Source organism: Solenopsis invicta, chromosome 4, assembly GCF_016802725.1.
Source record: "Solenopsis invicta isolate M01_SB chromosome 4, UNIL_Sinv_3.0, whole genome shotgun sequence".
In the NCBI taxonomy this organism is placed as follows: domain Eukaryota; kingdom Metazoa; phylum Arthropoda; class Insecta; order Hymenoptera; family Formicidae; genus Solenopsis; species Solenopsis invicta.
In genome coordinates this window covers 19,958,523-19,970,847 of record NC_052667.1, presented here as the reverse complement: position 1 = coordinate 19,970,847, position 12,325 = coordinate 19,958,523, and the positions used below count along the sequence as shown (strand labels likewise).

At 30.2% G+C, this 12,325-nt stretch overlaps 1 protein-coding gene across 3 annotated transcripts in view; it reads left to right on the top strand.

Moving 5' to 3' along the window:
• Positions 1–10,459, top strand: part of LOC105202983 (F-box/WD repeat-containing protein 9) — a 35,572-nt gene extending 25,113 nt beyond the window's left edge. For all 3 annotated transcript variants that reach the window (XM_039448031.1, XM_039448030.1, XM_039448029.1), the window contains 5 exons: positions 260–402; positions 4,028–4,299; positions 4,506–4,749; positions 5,319–5,594; positions 10,269–10,459. In XM_039448031.1, the coding sequence (XP_039303965.1) occupies positions 260–402; positions 4,028–4,299; positions 4,506–4,749; positions 5,319–5,594; positions 10,269–10,418 (1,085 nt within the window). In that variant the 3' untranslated portion in view covers positions 10,419–10,459. The remainder of the gene's footprint in view (positions 1–259; positions 403–4,027; positions 4,300–4,505; positions 4,750–5,318; positions 5,595–10,268) is intronic.
• The last annotated feature ends 1,866 nt before the right edge of the window (positions 10,460–12,325 follow it).

Sequence of the window (12,325 nt, the reverse complement as noted above, 5' to 3'; positions counted from 1 at the left end):
ATGATATAAATATTACGAATAATATATTATATAAAGTATTACTTTCAAATTGTATAGCAATTACAAATCATATTAACTGGATCTATTTAATGCATTAACCTGATATACACAAAGTAAGAATATTAATAGATTTCTCGATTAGGAATCTTGTAGTTTGTACTTGATTCAAGTTAATTGTATTTATAATTATTTTGTTATAATTAATTTTATACGAATGAGCTTCATATTCCTTTGATAAGAGCAGTCACTTTCATTTCAGCAAGACCCGACGAACAATACATGAAATTATCTTACCTCGCCATTAAAAAACAAACAGCGCTATGGAAACGATGGGAAAAGGAGTCCATGGACGAACTGTTTATCAACGTAAAAAACACTAGTAACACACTGCTACAGATGCACGTAAGTAGTATTACAGTACAAAATTACTTTTTCAATAAAAAGGTAAAAAAAGGCGCCAACTGAGAGAGGAAGAGAGAGAGAGAGAGAGAGAGAGAGAGAGAGAGAGAGTGCGTGCGTGCTTGCGTGCGTGTGTGTGTATCTCTTAAATCTTTCTTATTTTCTGCAAAATCCAAGTCTAAATAATACTATTTCTGTATTATCATTGAAAAATCTTCCTATTTCAACATAAATAGTATAGTCTAAAAAATAAGTATCTCAAATTCAATCTAATATAAATGTATTTTTTCAAAAAAATGTATGAAATCTTTACAATGCGCAAATTATAAGGTAAATTATATTGCTTTGTGAAATAACTGCTGTACTACTTTTAACAAATAAAATGCAAGTGCAATCTGTGTGGTATTATCTATGTATTTTTAATGAAAAATCTATTCTAACTGTAAGTGGATTTATTTAATTGTAAAAAGTTTTAACGGAATATATCACATATAATCTCAACGAATTAAAGAGAAAACAGGAATATAAAATTTTATTGAAATAAAAAATTTTTAAACTACAAAAACTTGGAGCAGTTAGATAAGTCATGAGAGGAATTGATTTAAGAAAGAATGCCATAAATGTAACACTTGTAAGGTATGCATTACAAAAGTAATTATGCGAAGTAAGTTGAAGATTAAATTTAACATTTAAGTAACATTGTAAGTCATTATAATTTTCTAAGTAACTATAACTATTATATTTTACAACATTATCGGAATTGTAACATACTGAAGACGGACATGTAAATCCGAAACATATTTATATACATAATTGTATAAGAAATCTGTATATAGAGAAACTTTAAATTTTAAAGTATTATTGTAAAATTTTTATTTTGTTCCACTCAACCTTATTTGTGGCTTGTTATAATTTATTGTTCAATATTTTGACCTTAAAAGAAATTATTATTTTATTATTACAAAACACACATTATATTTAGTCATCTAGCAGCGCTAAGTTTTTGTAGATTAAAAATTTTTTATTTTAATAAAATTTTATATTTCTGTTTCTTCTTTAACCTCCTGGGTACATTTGTACTATACATAGTACGTAAGAAAAAAATAATTCTGAGGTCTGCGTTTAAAATGGTAACACCGAAATATTTTATTAGTGCCATCTAGTAGCCTTGTTGGTTATGTTAAAAGATTATAACGTCAAATATCATTTGTCGTTTTGTTAAAAATGGCGTCGGAAGGCAAAGAGTTTCAAAAAGATAATCCTAAAAAAGGGTGCCTGGAGGTTATTTCTTTGAGATTATATGTATATTTCATTGAAATTTTTTTCAATTAAATACTTCCACTTGAATTAGAATAGATTTTTCAATAGAAATACACAGATAGTACCAGTTTAATTTTATTCAAAAAGAAATTAAAGAAACCACTACTTTTATTTAAAAAATAAAAATACTATAACTTGTGTTTCATCTGTTAACAGTAGTACAGCAGTTATTTCAAAGAGTAACATATTCTCCTTATAATCGGCGCATTTTTAAAATTTTATACATTTTTTTGAAAAAATTCATTTAGAATGGATTAACTCAGAGAAAAAACCTCTTATATGTTCATACAGGAAATAATACTATATGCTCATATATGAATTTTAGTCATATAAAGCCATGGTCATACATGTATATGATAAAATGATTAAATAACATCATCTAAAATTTGTTTGAAATATCCGCATAAATATATTATACCACATAATCTCAATGAACAAAATAATATTTTATAATATAATATTTTAAAAAAATTTTTGCAAGAAAAATTCTATTCTTAGGAATATTTTTTTGGGAAATTTCCAAGCGGTCACTCATTCAAGTCAAGACTCCGCTAAACGTTGCTTGATTTCTGTAATCGCTACGAATTCTCTCGTGATGACCTGTGAACAACTTGTGCCGATACGTGTATATAACTGGTAGATCAGTTCAATATACGTTATTGAAAAAATGGGAGGGCTCCAATTGCCTACAAAATCGATAGCCACCGCACGTTTGCCTACAAATCTTTCCTACACAGAAAAAGGCCTATTTAGATTCAGCATTCCTATTTATTGAAATTTGTTTCATTGAAATAACATATGGTTCTACAAAACATTATTTGTTTGAATAAAAATTTAGTTAAAAAAGGATGCCTTCTACGGTCGCAGCTAGGTCTTCGTGTTTGTATTGTTTATGTGATTTTATATACTTTCGTCAAGTTCAATGAATTGCGCGCTAAAATAATTTTCAGTCAGAACACAATTCTAAATTGAAAATATCACGTATTATTAAACATTAACCCTTTTCCCCCATAAAAAAAACTGTAAAGAAAATATTGCAAAAAATATCACCTCAGCCAGGCTTTTCGGGGGGGGTGGAGTTAATGTTTAATAATACGTGATATTTTCAATGTAAAATTGTGTTATGACTAAAAATTAATTTGGCGCGCAGTTCATTGAACTGGAGAAAAATATATAAAATCACATAAACGATACAAGCACGAAGACTTAGCTGCGACTGGCTATCAATGCTGTAAGCAATCGCTTTATAGGCAGTTGGGGCCCTCCCATTATAATTATAATTACTACAAATAATAATTATTTGTTATATATAATAATAAATAATTTATTATAACTAGTTTATTATTCGACTGTCTCAATTTTTAAGGAGGCATTAATGAATCTATTAGCATTTAAATAGTAAAAAAATAGAAACAAATAGAAAAGAAAAAGGAATTAAAGAAGACGGAGAAAGTAAAGATTTTTAAATAACGAACGAAAGAAATTGAAAATGCAATTGAACGCGAGTTTAAAGATTTTTTGAATAACGTGAGATTATCATATTATATTTTGCGATTTTATGTTATAGAAATAAAAATTTTTTTTTAATCGAACATTATGTCTTTTAGTAAAGATTTTAAAATATGTGCAATGGAAGTAGAGAAACGAAGAGGAATAAAATGGAAGACTGCATATTTACAGAAATATGAAAATTTGCTTATAATATCTACATGACTTTCATGTAGAAAAACGAATTAAAAGCTCAATAATTCTGAATTTTTTTTTTAAATTCAATAAAACCTCATAATTCTGATTTTTTTTTTAAATTCAATAAAACCTCATAATATTGTATATTAAAAAAAGTTTTATATCTTAAAGTGGAATTTGGGAATTTTGATGATAGATTAGGATTCAATGTGAAAAATCAGTCAGAATCAACTTTTGTACAAAACTTTTTAAACTGTTATTAGAGCGCAACTATATGTACATTTTACGCTAAATAAGGTTTAGTATAGTTTTATTTTTAAAGTATTGATAATTTAAAATAATGTTTAATAAGGTTTTTTACATTAAATGCTGGTGCAGTTATTTTAGTATCTTGTAACGTATAAAGAGAAAAATATTCATAAAAGTGTATAAAGTTTTGAATTATGTGAATGAACTTTTACTCAGAATATTAACGTTAGAAAGATATAAGTAGTAATCTCGGATTAAAAGTCACTTTTCAATCAATCATGATTTATTTTAATGTTATTTTGATATAATTTGTTCTTGGGTGGATATTTCTTCCCGTAGACAACAATATAATGCTGACGATTTTAATGCTTAGGATGGGACCACTTGTATAGTAGCCGGGAGTTATTACAGTCTGCTTTCCTGGAAAATTCCATCGCACGAAGAGCTACTCTCTCACGACATTGGGGAATCCTTTTTTAGACTAGAAATCAAAGCAAACCCCGTTCGCATCGATTTCGTGCATAACACAGAAATTTTGGATCTGACGGCGATAGACAACACAATCTACAGTTGCAGCTGGAACCAGACCGTCAAGTCGTGTATGCTCATGGACACCGGCTTCGTCCAGCTAACAACGTATTACACGTACGTGATAACAAAAGACTACTTGTTTCGGTCGATTCGCGATAAAAAAATATAAAATACTTAAAATGCACGTACCACTTTCCGTATCTCGCTTGTCGACAAATGATTCGGAAACTCAATTCTATAGATCAGACTCGTCAGACCGAAATTTTTATCAATATTATCAATTAGGTGGTATCGTTTTCTATCAATATCAAACATTCTAGGAATGAGCCGAATTGCGCGAAATGCATATCCTCGTGTCCAAAGCAATCTCTCTTTGCGACAGGCTCGGAACGTGGGAGCGTATTTTTGTTTGATTCGAGATTAGGACACAAGCCGATTAGAAACTACCGGCCGAACAACGGACCCGTGAAAAAGCTTGCTATGGACTCGGAATACATCTTGTCTCTCAACGAAACGGTGTGCGTTTGGGATCAAAGGGCCGGGAGGACCATGAATACTATTACAGTAATTTTATTCCATATTTTTAAGATCCTCAGAAAAAGTAAAATTTCAAATATTATCGACAAGTTTTTATTAAAATTTTGAATTAGATTTAATAGACATAATTTCAAACAGTTTAAATAATTAAAATATACACGGATATAGAAAAAAAACAAAGGATGATTTCACCGCGGTGAAGAAAGATTTTTCTAAAGTATTTCTTTTTAATTTAGCTGTATAAAAATCTTGAAATAGTTTTGTTAGTTTGTTGATATCAAAATAATTGTGCAAGACGCTCAAACCAAAATATCAAAACTTTATGTAACATTTCTTATCGTTTTGCATAATCTTGGTTTAACAAAATTATTTGCAGATCTATATCTATGACTAAGTTTTTAAGTACTTTAACAAAAGTGTGTGCTAATAACAGAAAAAATGTGTACCATTTTGATATATATTTAGTTATATATGAAAGTATTTCATTATTCAAAAATATCTTTTAATAAAAAAATGTCCTTAATTTATTTTACGATTCCCTAATGCCGTTAATGTTAAAACAAATATTATTATTACATCGTGGATATACATTTCAGTTTCCAAATGAAGCCACATGCATGAGCATGCAAAAGGAGTGGGTTTGCGTTGGGGACACGAAAGGCATGGTGCACGTGCTAAATCCAAAGAACGGTTTTAAGTTGGCAAAATCTATTTCCGATGGGTATTCAGATTATATAACAGGGGTGCATCTGACGCGAGGATGTTTGATAACGAGCACCACGGGATATTGCAACGTTTCGAGCCTTACGGATCCGTCAAAATCAATTGCTATTTTGCTGTCTGAGTTCTACGAGTTTAATGAGATTAAAAGTGTGAGTAACATATTCGTAAAAAATTTGTATAAAGTGTTGCATTGTTGTCTTTCAAGAAAAAATTTATTGAACGTATTTATATACATATAGTCAAAAATGTAGTTTAAAAATTAAATTTGTACTTATAGTTAAATTTTAAAATCAGATTTCATCATTATTTGGTGAACATTAAGCCTGTTGAGTTCTTGTTAAATAAAAACGAAATTTTACTGTTTTATTAATATTTTATTTACAAAATAATGTTTAAGATATAGCGTTCTGATAATTTTATCTATTAATGCAAGTTTTCTTGTGTGAATATTGTTTACTTTTTTAAATTTTTTGATCATATTGACACAAATAATATGATAATATTGAAAATTCGCACAAAACAGCATTAATGAAATTTTGAAAACTGACGACATTCTTATAGCTAATATACGTTCTTCTAAACTATAATAATATATGAATGTAGCTAGATGTTATATATGTTTATACAGAGTTTGGAAGCAAATGGGAGAAAATTTTTAATTCTAAATGATAAAATAAAACAAAAATCAAGAAAAACAAAATTGCGATAAAAATTTTATTTTTTAATTATAATTGTTTAAACATTCGTATAAAAAAATGTTGAAAAACACGTAAATATAAAGATATAATAATTAAAAGATAATGCTATCAAAATTGTATATTATTCTTGATTTTGTAGTTAGGAAAATGTTAAAAAATTCACATATATAATTGTCTAAGACAGTGCTCGGAGTTAGTTGCTCATTTCGAGCCGATTCTCGAAGCGTCCCCCCACTACTGCTCGCCGCTCGACGATCGAGCCGACGATCGCGCGGCTGGCGCTCTGCATCAGGAGCGTCTCTGAGTGAAAAATACGCTGGTTGCGTACCATTCGAGAAATTTGTCGTAAAAAATTTTTCTTTTTACATAATTTTTATAAATAAAATTTTCTGTTATTTAGAGAAAATTTTATTTATAAAAATCTGTTATTTACATTTTCTGTTATATATTTTTGCAAAAATATAAATGACAATAATGTACGATAATTAGAATTAAGATAAGTTTTTCGCATCACCTTTGAAGTACTATTGCGTTTTTTAAAGTGGTTTTTCTCGTATGTCTATTTGACTACAAAAATATCTAAGAAGATTATAAAATATACGGTTCGAGAATAAAATATTTTAATGTAAAACATTTAATTAAACACGAGAACAGGAGAATTAACTATTTTTCTTAAAAATTAATTTGATCTTCTAAGTCGTTTCTAGGACATACATCATCTTTAACGCGGGAAAAGAATACAATGCTAAAAAAATTTTAATTTTTTTTCGAAAAAAAAGCTTTCATCGATTCTTGATTTTACAATTTTGTCACTTAATGAAATGTTGCTCACTTTTTCAATAGTTAAAAAATTTTTGAACGACTCTATTGTTACGATAAGGCATTTCTTTACAAATTTTCCTTTAGTGAACGGCTTAAAATTTTTACAATTAAATTCAAAATTATGTACGACGCTATAAGAGCTTCTACTGAAGATGTAGCATTATCGGCATAAGGATTCGAACCTTATATTTGTAGAAACTACAATCTTTTTGATGAATTTATTTTAAAATTTCTCAATCAAATCGAATTTCTTCTTGTCCATATATTTTGAATACTCACTTGTGTGTATGTTTAATATTATAATGTCTGACGATGGCATTTTTTACGGCAGATAGTAACTACATAAAAGGTGGTTTTATTATATAATAAATTAATACAAAACAAATTCCCACGCCTTGTCAAAAGATTACACATATCTATCCATTCCTTAAATGCATTTAATGGTAATATTATACTAAAAAAAAAGGAAATAATGTTTACAAGTTCACTATTATACTTTGCTTGTATTTTTATAGCGCGCACCTACTCCTGCTGCGCGTTGATATGCAATTGTTTTTCCTCTTTCTCTATTTCTCAATAGTTGTTTACCAGTGAGGCGCAGGCGACACGTGTACGTTAAAATTCTTACTTCTTAATATATAATCTTATATTTTCATATATAATTTGTATATATAATCTTATATAAACTTATTTCTTATTAAGATTATTGAGTCTTCAGGATTCGTAGCTAAACGCGTAAAAACAGAAGATATTATTAACGTGTTAGAGCTATTTGTGATTGTGCTATATGTGATAGTGATACGTGTGATAGATAGAGGATGGATAAATACGTTCAATCTTTTGATAAGGCATGGGAAGAATTTTTTTTTGCATTAATTAACAATAAAACCACTTGTCTTCTATGTGGTTATGAACCATCCGTTGTAAAAAAATATAATGTTCATAGGCATTATAATATCAAACATTCGAGTGATTATTCAGAATATGTGGACAAGGAGAAATTCGATATAATTGAGGGCTTAAAATTAGTTTATCAAGAAGGTTATTCGAATTCTTTTATCAAAAATCCTACATCTTCAGTAAAAGCTCTTACAGCGTCATACGCAATTTCGAATTTAATTGCGAAAAATTTTAAGCCCTTCACTGAAGGACAATTTGTAAAAGAGTGCCTCATCACAACAGTAGAGTCATTCGGAAATTCTTTGACTCTTGAAGAAGCTAGCAGCATTCCACTAAGTGACAAAACTATAAAATCAAGGATCGAAGACATTGCTTTTTCTTTAAAAAATAAATTAAAATCTTTATTAGCATCTTGCTCTTACTTTTCATTATGTCTCGATGAAAGCACCGATAATCGGCATGTGAGTCAATTGAGTATTTTTGCTCGAATCGTGCAAAACGATTTCTTACATGTCGAGGAGCTTTTAGATTTAGTTCCGTTACATAATACAACAAGGGGAATTGATATTTTTGAAGCTGTTAACCAAACTCTTCAAAAATTTGATATAGATTTTTCAAAATGTTCGGCTATTGTAACTGATGGTGCAAAAGCAATGGTAGGTTCAAAAAATGGATTCTTCGGTCAAATAAAGCAGCAAGGTTTAAAATTTCCTATTATTCATTGCATTATACATCAAGAAGCGTTATGCGGGAAAGTTGTAAAATTATGCACTGCAATGCAAACCGTCACAAAAATTATTAACGTAATTAAAGGCGGTCACAAATTCCTTTCTCATCGGAAGTTTCAAAACTTTCTTGAGGAACATAACGCACTTTATACAGATGTGCCCCTTTATTGTGAAGTTCGATGGCTCAGCGCAGGGAAATGTTTAGAAAAATTCTTCGCAATAAGAAAAGAGGTCTTCCTTTTCTTGCAAGATCAGGTTCCTGCTGAATATGATAAATTTAAATTTTTTTTTGAAGATTTAGATTCACTTTGCGAGCTTTCTTTAATAACTGACATGACGAATCATTTAAATACTTTAAACTTAAAGCTGCAAAAAACTGACCAAACCATTTCAGAACTCGTTAGCCATGTCGATTCTTTCCGCAGAAAATTAATATTATTTAAAAATCATTTAGAAAATAATAATTTTCATTTTTTTCCATCCTGCCAGATTCTCTTTAAAGAACACGACAAAAAATGTAATTTTGAAAACCAATTTCATGTAATTGAGTCTTTAATAAGTCAATTTAATACGCGCTTTAATGATTTTGAAACGTTAAGACAAGATTTAATTCTTTTTGAAAATCCGCTCACTGTACAAATCGAGGAACAAAGCCTAGAATTTCAGGAAGAACTTTGCGATTTACAGTGTGACATTTCTTTAAAAGCACGGCAAGAAAAAGGGGTCGAGTTTTTCAAAATTTTAGATGTATCACGTTATCCACAACTTAGAAATTTTGGTCTTCGAATTTTTTCTATGTTTGGATCCACATATCTCTGCGAATGCTCCTTCTCTAAAATGAAGATCATAAAAACGGATAAACGTTCCTGTTTGAATGATGCATCATTATCTTCATTGATGCGAATTGGTACATCCACAATCCCCGTAGATATATCATCTTTAGTATCGTGCAAACGACTCAGAAAATCAAATTAACTTTTTAGAAAATTAGTTAAAAAACCTATTCTGCGTTTTACGCAGTAAAATACATAAAGAAACATTCTACTCTACCGTATTTGTATTTCATCAAGTATTTTACATTATAAAATATTTTAATCTTGAGCTGTATATCTTATTTTCTTAAATTTTTTAGTGGACTAGGCCTACTGGGGAAACCACATTAAAAAAAACGCATCTGTAATAGTACCTCAGAGGTGATGTGGAAAACTATTGTTTAAATTCTAATTACCGTACATTATTGTTATTATAAAAATTAAGTTAAAAGGAAAAGTTTTTATAACAAATTTCTCGACTGGTACGCTACCAGCGTGTTTTTCACTCAGGGACGCTCCTGATGCAAAGCGCCTGCCGCGTGATTGCCGGCTCGACTGTCGAGCGGCGAGCGGTAGTGGGGGGACAGTGGGCGTCGCTTCAAGAATCGGCTCGAAATGAGCAACTAACTCCGAGCACTGGTCTAAGACATAGGAATATTTAAGTATTTACAATTAAGAAACAAAGCCTTAATCGTAATTTGATTATTCTTGATCTTTATCTTATTTTATCACAACTTAAGTTTTCTCTCACCTGTTGCTGAATATCCTGTACATAATAACTGCGTTATTATACATACGTATATGTATATTTTTTCAAAAAATAGTATATATTTATATATTTTTTTAATTTTTTTATTTTGCAGATGAATTACCTAAACGGTACATTCACGACGTCAAACGATGAAACCATCGTAGTGTGGCGCCCCACAGTGGGCCAGGAGACCTCCAAAAGTGGCCAAAATTCATATTTTAAAAGATTGAAAGAATTATACTATTGTTTTGTACATTATTGAAAGTAGTAAGAATATAATTTTTATAAACATATATAAAGTATTTTTTTTGGTAGGTCCTTGAAATTGAAAAATCGTCTAAAACGCGCAATTCATGAAAATATATCGCATATTTTGAAATATGCTGATAATTTAAAAGTGCCCATCCGTTAATTTCATCTCCTGGGATGTTGACGTTTACAAAATAATCAATAATCAATCTAAAGTAATACATAGTGTAGTAGGGAAAGACGCGAAATGTGAAATTTTCACAATTTACGGCAATACACTCTCTATCAATTGACTATTCTCCTACATTCCCCTCTCTAGCGAAACCGTTATGGCGCCATTTTGTTTCTTTTACTATACATTTTTATTTAATTTGGCGGCAATTAGGCGGCATTTGACATTTAGTAGTTCAAAATTTGTCTCAAACGTCACAATGTGCCAAGAGACCTTAAAAAGTGGCTAAAATTCAAAATGTTGATGGATTTGCGTAAAACTTGATATAGAAGGGTTTTTGGGGTCGCTAATTTCGCATTTGATGTCAAAAATTCAAAATTCAAAATGGCGGATACAAAATGGTGGACAAAATTATCAAAATACAGCAATACACTCCCAACCAATTGACTATTCCCCTACATTCCTCTCTGTAGTGTAACAGTTATGGCGCCGTTTTGTTTCTTTTACTATACACTTTTATTTAATTATGCGGCATTTGACATTTAGTAATTAAAAATTTGTTATATCTGTGCGCGAGGATCACTGCCTGTTTTCTTTCAGTCCAACGTAATAAAAGTGTAGCACATTGTCGACGCAGCACAACGATATATGTATACATAAATATATATATATATATATAATATATATATGTAGGAGAATAGATATCGGACAAGGATCGAGAGATCGAAGATCGATTGTTATCGGTCGACAATCGTAATGACCTTATATGTTGTCGGAATTTGGGAGAGCGCGAGCGAGCGGAAGACCGCTGTGAGTCGCGAGCCGAGACAGTGCTCCGTGTCAGAGACAGAGTGTATAAGGACAGAGTAAGAGATAAACAGAGACAGAGTGCTGAAATTCAGAGTTAGCCACGAGTTCGTTTTTCCTTTTACGCGAACTTTTGCAAGAAACAATTGATATTATTAATTCGACTGAAGCGACAAGATTCGCTCTATATATGTAACTATTTAAATCGCGTACTTAATTAAATTGCGACATTATTAACAACTACCTTTAATCATTATATTTATTTCCATTTTATCCTTCTTAAAATCATATTATCCTACATATATATATGTAGCTTCTACTCGATTTGATAGATGGCATTGAATTTCAACTGAACTTTCGCTACCTGTTCAGTATATATACATCTTAATGATGCAACAGCCGGCGCAGTGCAGAGCTAGAATTTGTTTTCTTCTCGCACAATTTCATCAAATACTTGGGTACATTGTTATAAATTTAGCTATAAATGAATTTTTATATTATTGTGTCTCATATGATTTTCGAACTATCATCACATTACATGTATTGTAGTGTATTAAATCACAATTTGTGATATTCATATTCGTTTATGTTTTTCCTGTTCAATTGTTTCAAGTAGTCACTAATTTTTTTATTGACTCTTTAATAAATCTGATTAGTTGTCCATCATTTAGTGTTTTCTTTTTATTCAATACGCAATTATGGAGTAATTTATAAAAAAAGATATTGTTGACATGCTTTTGAATAATAACAATGATATAGTTTTCGTTATTAAGAGGATGCTATAGTGACCGAAGAACTTCCTCGACGTCGGCATTGCAGATTATTTTTCGAGGAAGACTAGGCTATCGCTCTTTGTCCAACGCATAGATGTGTCTTTGTTTTTCGATTATTTCGCCATCTGCGAAAAGACCTATCAACTACAGCCACTGCTCTTCTTGCCA